Source organism: Hyperolius riggenbachi, chromosome 3 (genome assembly GCF_040937935.1).
Source record: "Hyperolius riggenbachi isolate aHypRig1 chromosome 3, aHypRig1.pri, whole genome shotgun sequence".
NCBI lineage: Eukaryota > Metazoa > Chordata > Amphibia > Anura > Hyperoliidae > Hyperolius > Hyperolius riggenbachi.
Genome location: NC_090648.1, coordinates 91,154,090 through 91,168,862, shown reverse-complemented (window position 1 = coordinate 91,168,862; position 14,773 = coordinate 91,154,090). Strand labels below are relative to the sequence as shown.

General features: G+C 44.2%; 1 protein-coding gene across 4 annotated transcripts in view; it reads left to right on the top strand.

Annotated features, from left to right (window-relative positions):
* BRD4 (bromodomain containing 4) overlaps positions 1-13,789 on the top strand; it is a 128,041-nt gene extending 114,252 nt beyond the window's left edge. For all 4 annotated transcript variants that reach the window (XM_068274574.1, XM_068274573.1, XM_068274572.1 and 1 more), the window contains exons 17-21: positions 617-776; positions 5,302-5,429; positions 8,616-8,815; positions 9,254-9,455; positions 10,581-13,789. In XM_068274574.1, coding sequence (XP_068130675.1) covers positions 617-776; positions 5,302-5,429; positions 8,616-8,815; positions 9,254-9,455; positions 10,581-10,652 — 762 coding nt within the window. In that variant the 3' untranslated portion in view covers positions 10,653-13,789. The remainder of the gene's footprint in view (positions 1-616; positions 777-5,301; positions 5,430-8,615; positions 8,816-9,253; positions 9,456-10,580) is intronic.
* Positions 13,790-14,773: the final 984 nt, after the last annotated feature.

Genomic DNA, 14,773 nt, shown 5'->3' with positions numbered 1-14,773 from the left:
GTAAAGCCTAGGCTGATTAGATATGCGCCTGTCTTCTCCCAGTGCATTCTGGGAGACCAGGGCCCATATGCAATTAACTTTTTTTTCCTGAGTTTTCTCTGAGGTGATATTTTTTTGTTTTTTTTTTTACACCTTGTCAAAAATTGCCTTTTAAACCACCACCAGCAAGCAAGTAAATTCTCAAAATGATTTGTAAGGTACTTTTTATTTTCACCTGCTTTTTGGTACTTTTTCAATTGCAAAGTGCTGAAAAGTTATTTTAAAAATAAGTTGAAAAACAGAATCCTAGGTAGGAGAAATCTCGGGAGAAAGTTAACTGCATATGGGCCCAGGTTTTTTTTTATTTGGCTCAGAACACACAACCCACAATTCTTCAATGATGCACCTTGTCAGCACTAAAGATGCCGGCACCTGTGATATATTTCAGAACTTAAATCTGGTGAGAAAAGATTTTACACAGGGACTAAAAAAATGGTAAATTAATATTGTTAAAAATAAAGCTATTAGAAGCATTACATTGTTTTCACTACAGTTCCTCTTTAAGTGCTCACATTTTGCGGTCATTATACCAGTACCTTGGTAGTTTGTAATGGTGTAACATTTGCTCGCTCCGCAGGAAATGAGAGGATCATCAGTGTTGCAGCCTCAGCCGTTGATAGTGAAAGAAGAAAAACGCCATTCGCCTTCCATTCGACCGGAAGGCTTTTCTCCTGGAATAAGGAGTGAACCCCTCAAACTTTCAGAGTCTCTAAAAGTGTCTAGCCATATTCAGCCTCGTAAGTTATCTTTAGTTTGTACGACCATAAACTTTTTTGACACACACACACACACACACACACACACACACACACACACACACACACACACACACACACACACACACACACACACACACACACACACACACACACACACACACACACACACACACCCCTCTGTACAAAGCTCCTATGTAGCCCAGTAAGAGCCAGGGTGCATGCTCTGCACACTGTGCACAGCATCCGGGACCATTCCGGGCATGCATGGTTCAGAAACATTTGCAACCACACATAGGATGCTTCCAACAGAGGCTGTTGTCAGGAAAGCGCACAACTGCACAGAGCATGGATGCTTTAAAGAGTAACTCCGACCAAGAATTGAACTTTATCCCAATCAGTAACTGATACCCCCTTTTACATGAGAAATCTATTCCTTTTCACAAACACCATCAGGGGGCGCTGTATGACTGATATTGTGGTGAAACACCTCCCACAAGAAACTCTGAGGATCGTGGTACTCCAGGCAGTTTCCTGTCTGTGAACCTTGTTGCATTGTGGGAAATAGCTGTTTACAGCTGTTTCCAACTGCCAAAAAAAGCATGCAGCAGCTACATCACATACCAGCAGTAAAAATGTTACCATGTAATAAATGTCAGAATGTAAATCAGGGATTGAAGATTGTACAATGGGCAAACACTGACTAAATCATTTATACATAATTATTATAAAAATGAAGCACTTTTTTTATTACATTGTTTACACTGGAGTTCCTCTTTAAACCAGATGCATTAACCCCTCAAAATACGGTTGCCAACATCTTGCCATTTTCGGATGCCCAAACTCAGCAAGCTTTGTTTATTTTACTACTCTGCTATGCCTCTCTTGTACACTGCCTGAGGATTTCACACCTAAGCATCTAATGCTGGGAATACACGGCTTGATTTTGAGCCATTAAGATGGATCGATAGATAATTTCCGACATGTCCGATCACCGTTCGATCTGCTTGCCGCTCTATTCCTCATGGAAGTGAATTAAAAAAGATTAGAGAATTGGGCCAGGGCTGTGGAGTCTGAGTCGTGGAGTCTGGCAATTTTGGGTGCCTGGAGTCGGGGAAAAAATGCTCCGACTCCTAATGAATTTGTAACTGTAATTAAAATAGAAAATATTATAAAATGTTCTATTTCTCAGATAATAGTCATTAAAAATAATGTATATATACAGTATATATACAGTAATAGCTGTGCATAGTCCACAAAAATGAAATAAACCAATCAAAATTAGTTACTTGTGCTGCTTCAATAAAGCAGTCCCCGTATTTTTAAGGTCAGATATACATATCTGATTGTGACTGTATATATGATGTGTACACCGGAATCTCTTATATATACTAAATAACATCTATGCTGTAAGAATAAAGCCTGATGTGTAGCTGTGTCACTAATAGAGATGGTCAACGAGATGGAAATAATTCTGCATTGATGCTGATTTATGCAAATGTATGCACCCCCTTTGCTGATGAAATCAAATAATTTGATATGTTATTAAAATTTGGTTTGGTGACTACAAATTAAAGGGTAACTGAGACGGATGAAAAGTAAAGTTTTATACATACTTGGGGCTTCCTCCAGCCCCCTTCAGGCTAATCAGTCCCTCGCTGTCCTCCACCACCCGGATCTTCTGCTGAGTCCTGGTAATTCAGCCAGTCGGCGCTGTCCGGCCGCATGCCGCTCCCACAGCCAGGAACATACTGCACCTGCGCAATAGTGCTGCACAGGTGTAGTATGCTCCTGGCGGCAGAGTGTGTGCATGCGCACTACGCCTGAGTGGCTCAAGTACCTGGACTCCTAGCAGAAGATCCAGGTGGTGGAGGACAACGAGGGACTGATTATCCTGAAGGCGGCTGGAGGAAGCCCCAGGTATGTATAAAACTTTAATTTCATCTGTCTCAGGTTTACTTTGTTACACAGTAGTACTATACTCTACATATGCACTCCCCACAGAGCTGCAGGGAATCCACTGAGAATGCTGTGCACATTGAACACAGAGGTGTTGTCTGTTTACAATCTCCTCATTCCCCTGCAGAGTACCTGCACATCACTCTTACATGTACCCACACTTACATTGCCTAGGGCCTGATAGATGTTCTTTGTTCCGGTTTGTACCTTTTACAAGTACTCTTACCAAGGACTAGTTTTAGTCTAAAGGGAATAAATATAGTAGTCTACATATCCTTCTCACTTCAGTTGTCTTGTAAAATTCCTAAGCGTTGGCAGTTTAGAGACGAATTTCATGTTACATACTTTTAATCAACAAAATTGTAATATGCAAATTAGAGGAGTCGTAGTCGTGGAGTCGGTGGAATCCTAAACTGAGGAGTTGGAGTCGGTGGATTTTTGGACCGACTCCACAGCCCTGAATTGGGCGCAGAATCGAGCGCCAGAATCGACCCATGTATTCCCAGCATAAGGGGCATAAAAATGTGTTTAATGTGAGACTGTCTGTGTATACAAATCTTACAGTAAAACTGGCCTGAGGGGGATACGGAGGCTGCCATATTTATTTCCTTTTAAGCAACACCAGTTTTCCGGCCTCCTGCTGATTTTTCATGCGTGTCTGAATCTCACACCTGAAACAAGCATGCAGCAAATGGAATCAAACATCTGATCGGTGTGCTTGTTCAGGGTCTATAGCTCGAAGCATTAGAGGCAGAGGATCAGCAGGAAAGCCAGGCAATCGGCATCCTTTAAAAGGAAATGCATGTGGCAGCCTCCATATCCCTCTCAGGTCAGTTGTCCTTTAAAGGCCTATGCATATGAGCTATAGTGTATGAATGCGTGCTGCTTTCGTAATGCAGAAGTAGTACATTTGTTTGGAGAAACACGTAACACATGCCCTTATACTTCGAATGATAAACGTATACATTTCCATCATTCTTTATTGGGGAATTCACTGTTGTTAAATTGCATTAAAAAAACTACCTTAAAAATGGATGCATTAATGAGGCTGCATAAAGGCAATGAAATATCAAAAGATCCTTCACTGGACAGCGCTTGTATCAGAACAACCTTCTTTAAAACCATGAAACTGAAAACTGTAATGTTGCCTCAGAGAGTTAGAATATCACCTAAAAATGATTTGACGTACCGGTAGATAAAGCTCTCCCTTAGTGGTTTAAATACCTGATAACTGTTGAATTTGGATCACAAAAATGGCTAGTTCAGCCAGTGAATGTCATATCAACTGTCCAAGGTCAATTGACACAGGAAATTCTAATGTTCACATTTTGAAAGTTAATGTAAAACCTACATAAAGGCACACCGACCTCACGTTAAAAGATGAATTGGTTGAATTTGTCCCTGAAAGAGGGTGCAGAACACATAAAGGATTTTAGGAAAAGATTGAATTGCACGATTTTTGTCAGAAATTGCGATTTCGATTCTGTAGACTATTTTTGCTACACAACGATGGATCAGTTTGCTCTGGCCATCCAGTCGCTCTCTACCTGACGGGGGACAGTCTGCGACAACTACTATAACTGTGGTCCCCTCTCTGTCTGTCCCGTGTGATGCTGGCTGGGGGGTGACAGTGACAGACACTGAAAACATCACCTCCCTGCTGCTGCTGGCTGGACAGCTTCTAGCAATCACACAGCTATTACACTCAGCTCCCCTGAGCACTGATAGGTTACATGGGGAGTCACTGCTGTCATGTCACACAGTACTGAGCAGTGTATAGAAGTCAGCTAGATATATAGGGGAATATATAATCATATTGCCCTACCTCTACATATATCTAGCTGACTTCCTATCTATACACTGCTCAGTACTGTGTGACATGACAGCAGTGACTCCCCATGTAACTTATCAGTGCTCAGGAGAGATGAATGTAATAGCTGTGTGATTGCTAGAAGCTGTCCAGCCAGCAGCAGGAGCGTGATGTTTTCAGTGTCAGTCACTATCACCCCCCAGCCAGGCAGCTCACACGGGACAGGCAGAGAGGGGACTGCAGCCAGTAATACCGGTAGTAGTTGTCGCAGACTGTCGCTCTCCAGGTAGAGAGAGTGGACAGAAGTTAATTGCTGTGTTAATGGCTCTCCCGGGCAGCGTGTCTCCGGCTCTTTTCATCTTCCGGGGGTAGGGGCAGGACCAGCCCTCCTTCCCTGTCTTGCCCCATTCACCAGCCTGGCTCTCACCCGGACAGGGAGGGGGCATGGTCCGATTTTGTTAACCTCTCACTGGCCTCCTCTCCAGCATCTACAGGGGAATGTCTCTGTTTACACATGCAGAGCAGCAGAGAAAACCGAAGCTCTGACGATCTCAAGATCGTCTTAACCTTGTTCACGATTTTCGGTTTAAAACCGAAAATCGTTCAGCCCTACCGCTCCCTGATAACATTGCAAGGTAAACTGGACTAAAAGCTTCTAGATCATTTGTTTATGCAGTATGAAGTTAAGGCCTTCTGGCTTTGTGTGGGGGATGTCTGCATTGCTGCGTTTTGTTCTTCTGGAGACTAATCTGGCATATTTTTCTTTTTGTACGTTAGGGCCAGAAATGAAACCGATTGATGGCAGTCGCCCGGTGAGAACCTCTGAGCACATCATAACATCTCAAGTAGTTCCAGAGAAGGAGAAACAAAAGCAGGAACCGAAGACCCCTGTAGCACCTAAAAAAGTGAGTGTGACTAGTTTATGTACAGCTCAAGCTTTCAATGAGATCCCCAATTCTCTGGCTTAAATTATTCCTGTCTTTCTAGTTTTATCTTTGCTAGCTTCTCTTGGAACTATTCGGTCTCTTGCTGTATTCTTTGGTACCCGATTTTGCAGGCAGCATTAGATGAAATGACAACTATATTTCTCAGACCTTGAGAAATCAAAGTGAATTTCCTAGCTGCTCAACCTTTAGGAGCTTCAGGCAAAGCTCCCCAATCTAGTGTTACAAGCCTATTTTAGGGAATTAAGACCATTTGTTTATGGGTTCCTTTCACTGCAGTAACGATCAAGTAGTTTTTATACTCCGATAGAGCCAACCAGATAGCTTCATCTTCTAGCCATGCCCCCAGCTATGAAAGGCTAAGCACATCCAGACTGGGCATGTGCAAGTAAGATCGGTCCATGCCCAGTACAACAAAGCAGCTCATGCATGGCTATACACAAGTGCTTTGTTCTACTAGACATGCACAGCCTTGCTTGTAGTTAGATGGAACGCACTGAGTTGAATAGATGAAGAGGGGCCCTGCGCTGGAACAGTGGGTTGTTGGAGCCCCTGTAACTAAAACTGCCACAATCTGGACACTTCTGGGCTTAAAGGATACCCGAAATGACATGCGATAGACATGTGTATGTACAGTGCCTAGCACACACATAACTATTCTGTGTTCCTTTTTTTCTTTCTCTGCCTGAAAGAGTCAGGTATGTAAGTTGGCTGACTCAGTCCTGACTCAGACAGGAAGTGACTACAGTGTGACCCTCACTGATAAGAAATTCCACTTTTTACCTCTTTCTTGCTCTCAGAAGCCATTTTCTGATAGGAAAGTGTTTTAGGGCCGGTTCACACGGACGCTTGGCGGCGTCTACCGTCAAGCGTTCGGGACCCATCGGCTAAACTCTCCCATTCAAGTGAATAGGAGCGTTTAGCATTGCGCGGTTACCGTCGATTACCGTCGATTGCATAAACGCGGCGTTCTGATCCCGATTTAACGCATCGTTTCGGCCGTCCCTAGAAGCCGCATGCAACGTCCAGGGACGGCTAGCCGGCGCGGCTATATGTCCCCCTGCGGGGACGAGAAACGCCGATCGCGACGATCTCTGTACCGCCGCCACCGAACGGGATGACGCGACTTCCTGGCCACCCCAACGCCGCCTGCCGTCCGTGTGAACCTTATAGTTGGAATTTCTTATCAGTGAGGGTCACACTGTAGTCACTTCCTGTCTGAGTCAGGACTGAGTCAGCCAAGTTACATGCCTTATATTTAACTCTTTCAGGCAGAGAAAGAAAAACAGGAAGACAGAATAGTTATTTGTGTGCTAGGCACTGTACATACACATGTCTATCTCATCATGTCACGTCACCTCGGGTATCCTTTAACCCCCCTGGCGTTACAATAAATTCGCCAGGGGGGCAGCGCAGCACTTTTACATTTTTTTTTTTTAAAATCATGTAGCTAGCCTAGTGCTGGCTACATGATCGCCGCTGTGTAGCGGCACCCACTAAGTACTTCCGATCGCCAGAGGCGATCAGAGCAAACAGGAAATCCCGTTCAGAACGACGGAGTCCCAATCCTCCCCTCAGCGCTGCCTGGCACTGATTGGCCAGGCTGCGCAAGGGGTCGGGGGGAGAGCGGCGGGTAACGGAGAATTGGCGCGGAGCGGCGTTGAACGCGTTGCACACGCAGCTAGCGAAATGCTAGCTGCGTGTAACAAAAAAAATTACGTAAATCGGTCCACCAGGGCCTGAGAAATCCTCCGCGGTGGCATAGCCTGAGCTCAGCTCGGGATTACCGCCAAGGAGGTTATTGATGAGCAATATCTAAAGTGGAATGGATCATCTGTAAAAACCATGTCTGAATCAGTGGCTCTAGAGACAAATGTTAAGTTCCTTCCTATCCTCTTTAGCTTCCAATTCTATCCTGGTTGGTTCTTTGATTTGATAGGTCAATTCGGTGTGTTCTTTGCAAAAGATCTGGAGTCAACTCCTATATATTTTTATTTTACATTTTCAGTCAGTATCCTTTAAACCCCATCTTAAAAATAGTCTCTCTATGTATTTTCCACCTTATAATAATAATGGCAGTATTTGTATAGCGCCTTTCTCCTGTCGGACTCAAAGCGCTTGCGAGGCAGCCACTAGAGCGCACTCAGTAGGCAGTAGCAGTGTTAACCTGCTGAGCGGTCTGGACGAGCTCAGCTCGTCCAACACCGCCAGAGGCTGCCGCTCAGGCCCTGCTGGGCCGATTTCAATGAAATAAAAAGCAGCACACGCAGCCGGCACTTTGCCAGCCGCGTGTGCTGCCTGATCGCCGCTGCAGCGCGGCGATCCGCCGCGTGCAGCGGCGAAAGAGGGTCCCCCCAGCCGCCCGAGCCCAGCGTAGCCGGAACAAACAGTTCCGGCCAGCGCTAAGGGCTGGATCGGAGGCGGCAGACGTCAGGACGTCGGCTGACGTCCATGACGTCACTCCGCTCGTCGCCATGGCGACGAGGGAAGCGAAACACGGAGGGCCGCTCATTGCGGCCTTCCATGTTATTCCTTGCCGCCGGAGGCGATCGGAAGATCGCCTCCGGAGCGCCCTCTAGTGGGCTTTCATGCAGCCAACTTTCAGTTGGCTGCATGAAATAGTTTTTTTTTTATTTAAAAAAAACCCTCCCGCAGCCACCCTGGCGATTTAATCAGAACGCCAGGGTGGTTAAGGAGACTTGCCCAAGAAACTCCTTACTGAAATAGGTGCTGGCTTACTGAACAGGCAGAGCCGAGATTTGAACCCTGGTCTCCTGTGTCAGAGGCAGAGCCCTTAACCATTACACTTTCCAGCCACTGTTAAGCTGGTTGGACTGAAGGTTTTGTGTGTTTGTAATCATTTCTTTATGTACAAGCATTTTAAGACATCCTTTTTAAATACCCTTCATATGACTGGAAGCATATAAACACCTCAGATACTCAGAAAATTTCAACACATTAAGAGTCTCAAGTACGGCAGCCACTTATAGTTTTCATTTTCCACTTGTTAATGGAACTAAAATGATTGTAAATCTAGCTCATCTAACCATACATCATGGGTAAACCCATGACAGACTCATGAGGGTAAACAAAGGTAGACTTACTTGCTATGATGAATACAAACTGATCATGTGACTGTCTTTCTAGGACCTAAAAATTAAAAACATGGGCTCTTGGGCAAGTCTGGTGCAAAAGCCACCGGTCACCCCGACCGCACCTGGGAAGTCAACCAGTGACAGCTTCGAGCTTTTCCGACGCGCTGCACGAGAAAAGGAGGAGCGAGAAAGGGCACTGAAGATGCAGGCTGAGCAGGCGGAACGGATGCGGAGGGAGCAGGAGAGGATGCGGTAAGTCTATAGGATGAAAGAAATGACTGCAGCCTCCATATAGGTTTTATTCCGTTGTGATTTAGTCTTGCAATTAGTAAATTAGAACAGCGTGTTCTGTGCTTGAAGCGGTGCTAAATGCTAAATACCTGCAAGGTTTATGCAGCATGTATGTTGTGGTGATCAGCCGTTGTTTTCTCTTGTACTTGTGAACTGGTTTATGCTCGAGACTAAAATATTACCGCTCCTCTCTCATTCTCCAAAACTACACGCTGGTAAAACCTGGCGTTACATTGGCAGTTGGGGAACAGCCTACTGTGGTTCTCAGCCTTTCATCCAGTCTTTTGGACAAATGCAAGCAGTCTTCTTTCTTCTTCTTCTTCTTCCTATGTGCCTATTATAAGCTGAGGGTGCTGTCTATTGCAAGTGACTAATGTGTGATCATTTTGCCTACATCAGGTCTCGGGAAGAAGATGATGCTCAGGAGCAAGCAAGGAAAGCGCATGAAGAGGCTCGTAGAAGGCAAGAGCAGCAGCAGCAACAGGCACATGTGCAAACCCCCCTTCCCACCCCTCCGCCCCCTGCACAGAGCTCACAGCCAATTATGGATCAGAGGGAGATGGACAGGAAACGAGAACAGGAGCGGAGACGACGACAGGCAGTAAGTACCTTTGCCGGTTGATGATTAGTGTTGATCGAACACCTAGTTATTCGGGCTCGGGTCGGCTTGGCCGGACATGGTCCAGATGTGCGGAATATTGGGCCGAACACCGAACCTAATTGAAGTCAATGTGGACTGCTCGGGTCCCCATTGACTTCAATTAGGCTCGGTGTTCGGCCCAATATCCCGCACATCTGGACCATGTCCGGCCAAGCCGACCCGAGCCCGAATAACTGGGTGTTCGTTCAACACTATTGATGATCAGTGTTTTGTAATTTAATAGTAATGTTTCGAGTTTTGTTCTTAAAGCACACCTGAAGTGGGTATGGAGGCAGACATAAAACAATGCAAATTGCCTTACGTCAGGTGTTCTTTATTTAAAACAAGGGCACATTAAACAGTATGTTCAACCAACATCCATACTATATTGTGTATACCCTCGCAGGGCTCAGATGACCAATTTAATCACAATTAGTTATGGTCATATCTAGTAGAACTCATGGAGAAGCATGTGATTGGTTTGATCAGCTAATAAATTTGCAAAGCTCTGGTTTGCTGTGATCACAGCCTGATTTAGCACATGATTATGACTAGCAAATCAGAAACTTGCATGCCTATCACCTGACCAAACTGATCACATGCTTCTGCATGAGTTCTCCTAGACATGGCCATTACTAATCACAATAATGCTTGTTGTTAGGCCTTAAAACATTTAAGAATCTCAATTTTAGGCTGATGCTGTTGTTGAATTACATTTTTAAGTTTTCTTTCTTTGTTAAAGGGGGGGGGGGGGGGTGTTAGGGTTGGAAAAGAGAGGGAAAGATGAAGATTTGAAGATTGTGTCAGCGCAGTTAGAATAGGGCCCTACTTGACACAACTCTAGAGCCAAGTCTACAAAATATGCTATGTGCGTGGGGTTGCTTCCTGAGCCCTCCGTATTGGGCATCTATGACCGATAGATCAATTCATAATAAGCACTGTGTTCATTTTTGTAAGCCATTGGCTCAGGTTAGGGGAGTTAGGAATTGCCTGAGCTCACAGAATCTTCATTCTTGTATAAAACATAAGTAAATAAACAGTTTTAGCTTTCATGGCACTAATACGTCTTTCTTCTTCTTTCCACAGATGACTCCCTCAATAGATATGAATTTTCAGAGTGACCTGATGGAGATATTTGAACAGAACTTGTTCTCTTGAGACTTCAGTCTTCTCACCGTCACCTCCACCACGTTACTTCCTGAAGCCCAGCCCCATGAATTCTACTCATGTTTTCTTTCTTTATTTTTTTTTTAACGTCGTCATGAGGGGCAGAGGGACACCTTCCCCAGAAGAGACACTGAAGTAACGCCCGTCTTGTATTTTATTCCCACCCTCGTATGTGGATACACAAAGCCTCTGAAAGAGATGAATTGAGAGGAGATGGACGGCCCTATTTCAGATAATTGTGCAGTAAAACCTCGTTTTTCTTAACTCCCCCCGTAAGGCAGAGCGATCTGGACCATCATGGACTCTCAGGGGGGTGTTGGGGGACTTTGAGACGCGTCTCGGACCCCTTTGCGTGAGATGTGGAAAGGGGATGTGCGCTCAGCAGTGTATGAGCGTGAAACACAAGAACACAAGCGTTCGGGTACAATGCAAAGCGTGCGTGACTGTGTTAGGGGCTGCGAGGGCTGCAGAACATTGCTCATTGTGTGCACAATCCAATCACTGCAGCGCGTAGTGACAACTGGCATACGTAACCCAGTTGCAGTTCCTACCTTAGACATTACTGCATCCATACACTATTTTTGAGTTGTTTTTTTAGTTGTCTTGTTGGCAGTGATGTCAAGCACTGTATTGCAGTCACATAAAGCATGCATATGTCATACTATATGCAATGTGTATCTAATTGCAGAGCACTTTCTGAGAAGCATAGCCTGTGCTTTTTATGGGTTAAATGATTGGACTACAACTGGCGAGCTTATAGTAAGTTTTTGCCTTAACTAGAAAAAACATTAGCTAATTTTAATATTGGTATGCTTCCCACCATTATATATCTATCTATTCAGTGTTGACCCCGAGTGCATCGTACTGAAATATTGTGACTTTACAATGCTCTGCAGTTACCTATGCATTATAATACATGTGTGTTCTGTGCCTGATATCACTAAATGGGCCTGGTGTTACTAAGGCTTTCTTAAGCAGGAAAACCTGTTCCTACAAGCGTGGTCTGAATTTCATAAAAAGAAACATCTTCCACCTGTTTTATTGGAAAATGGATGCAGCCCTTGCCTGGCCGGTGTCAGATCATAGCAAGTGTTCTTAGAGAACTGGTATTTGGGCTACTGCAGTCACAAGCATTCACCAACTACAAGAATATTTAGTTCCTCTTGGCATTATTTTATAGTTTGCTGCATATGACTGCAGTCACTCAAGAGACTTGGTTTGTGCGAATTCCAGCTACTGTTATGCTAAGCAGCCCCTGCTAATGTCATCTCGCGTTGATTCCAAGCACTGTGACATTGTGGAAAGCTCTTGCTGCTGTTAGTGAGGGTCATGTCTAGGAGAACTCCAGGAGAAGCATGTGATTTGTTTGATCAGCTGATAGATTTGCAAAGCTCTGATTTGCTGCGATCACAACCTGCTTTAGCCCCTGATCATGACTAGCAAATCAGAGACTTTTATATCTTATCACTTGACCTAACTGATCACATGTTTCTGCATGAGTTCTCCTGGCCATAACCAATCAGTAGCTGCTGCCCTAGTGTCACCTAGTGTTGGCATCTGCGTTGGTTAACATTACTAGCTGCTGCCTACTATCTTAGTAGCTGTCTAGTCTTTCATGTGATATGGCCGTAGCTCACTACTCTCTTAGCCACTTGCTGAGTTCTGACAGGATTCTGGCGAGGGTTGCAAAGATGTACCACATAACCATTTGTGGTAAACTCAGGCCTGCTTTGTGTTTTTCAGCTTGAGAGAACCGTAGTAAATTAATTGTGTTCACATAGGCTGCATTTCATGTACATGGCTGTCTTCAAGCCCCATACATCTATTTTTGTACACACATTTCTATGTGCCTGCAATGACTGTCTTTTTCTCTTTTCTTCCTCTCTGTACATGTGTACAGCGTCTCTCACCTTGTTTGGTTTTGAGTGTGTGTATGTATGTGTGTGTGCCATTGAACACCCAAATTGCTCTTGAATCTCAGGTATTAATGCCCTTTTTCTTACATAGGCATAAAGTGCTCAGCTTATATACATTATACACATAAGACTGCAAACATCCTGTAAATAACCCCTGACACTGATAACATGCATCGTATATGGTTTCCTAGGTGTACATCCTAATGACACACATACTTCCTCATGTAGTTGCATGGAAGATGAGTATGTGTGATTATGACTTTGTTCTCTGTAGTCTCATAGTGCTCCGTCTGGCTCAATATTTCTTTGCATGGCTATTTTTTACATGTACATCTGCTGCTTTTGGTCATACTTCTGAGGCTTCTACATTGTGTTGCCCAGCAGGTCTGCGTGCATATTCTGTCTCTAGAGGGCATTTGTCTATGCTTCCACATTGCTGCACCACGTTTGCTAGGAGGTGGGGGTTTCATACCTCAGCACTAGAAGTATGGCTAAACATGGCCTACTTATCATCCTTCATGCCGGCACCAGTTGTAGCCAGGAGCAGATTTATAACAGTGTTAGTGGCCTTCGATTAAACCACAGGCATCTCACTCTGACTTGGCGTCACACACCTGTAATGATGTTCAAGCAGCCAGTCACATAACCACGTCACCCTTATCAAGGCGCTGCAGCTAATGTTTGTGCAATGATCCTCTTGCGCACAATACAGTTCTCTGCAGGTTCCCTTACGCCCTAACTGTGTACACACTGCAGCAACGCTGAGCAGCTATGCGAGCCCTGTGTGTATGCGCGCATGTGTGTGTGAGTGTTGCGTGGAGGGGAGGGACTTCTAATTCTTCTGATCTCTGGGTTAACGCCCTTTTAATTTGATACAAACTTCTCCATCCCTCCAAGCTCTCCTTCCCTATTCCTATCTCTGTAATTTTACCTTTTTGTTTTTTTTTGTTCTGTTTATTTTTTTTTATTTTATATATAAATATATATAATTTGAACTGTTTAAAAAAAGAAAAACAAACAAAAAACTAAAATCCTTTTATGTGCCATAAGCTCCATTTCCTCTCTTCTTCCCCATTTCCTATCCCCATCTCCCTTTTTTAGGTAGTGGCTTATCCTTGCCCCCCTCCTCCCCCTCCCCCATTTCCCTGAGCAACAGGCACAGAAGTCTGTGTTGTAACTGATTTCATGCAATAAAGTCCTTTTTTTATTATATTTTCATTTCATTTTACTTTTGCTGCATATACAGAATATATTTATGTTGGTTTCAACCCCCTTTTTTTGCCCATGTTTCCCACCCTTTACTCCCACCCCTCCAGTTTTATTTGAAATCCTGCAGGACATTGTGCTCTTCATCTGTTGGCTGTGGCGATGATGCTCTGCAGAATGGGTGGAGAGTGGGGGTGAGGAAGACTTTTGGCAGTTTTGGGGGAGGGGCCTTGTAAGATTGTGAGGGTGATTCAGTTGTTCAGTATTTGCATAGTGAAGAAGGGGCTATAACTGTGATGCTCTGCAGGGAAGCCTAACTCTGGAACAGCTCTCTTGGTTACCGCTGCGGAAATAATGAAAGGCACTCGACTCAAATAAGGTGTAATATAAACTTACAGCAATGCATTCAACCTGGCTGAACACTATAGCGTCCTTTCTTAAGACGTATACTCTGAAATACGATTGGACAAGCAAGTCAAGAACCTCCCCTGGTATTACTGAGCAATGGTTGGAACTGTGCTGTCCGAGCTGATGGGTATTTTCACATGGGATGCTCTGCAGTATTGACAGACCTCTCTCCTCCCCGGTCTCCTTTCTCACCCCCCGCTTTTATTTCGGTAACCTCTACCCATCAGTGTTCTCACATAAACTCGTTAAGATACCAATTTTGGATTGCCTTACTGCCCTGTTGTGGCAGCATCCTGATGTTCAACTTGTGATCAACTTCATTTTAAAGTTTTGTTGTTTTTTTTGTATTTGAAGCTTTTTGGCTGTTTTTGTTTCCTCTCCTTACTACACATTAATGAAAGTAGGTTCTGCTATAAAAAGAAAATAATCAGCAAAGGTTGTGATTAATATTATGGGACAGTATACTGTAAATATGTATTAAATACATAAGAACATGATTTCCGGTATCTGAGGCAGAATTTGTTTCTGTTACAAACCTCAAGTATTCTTCCATTTTTCTTTTTTTTCCCCGAACAGTAATTT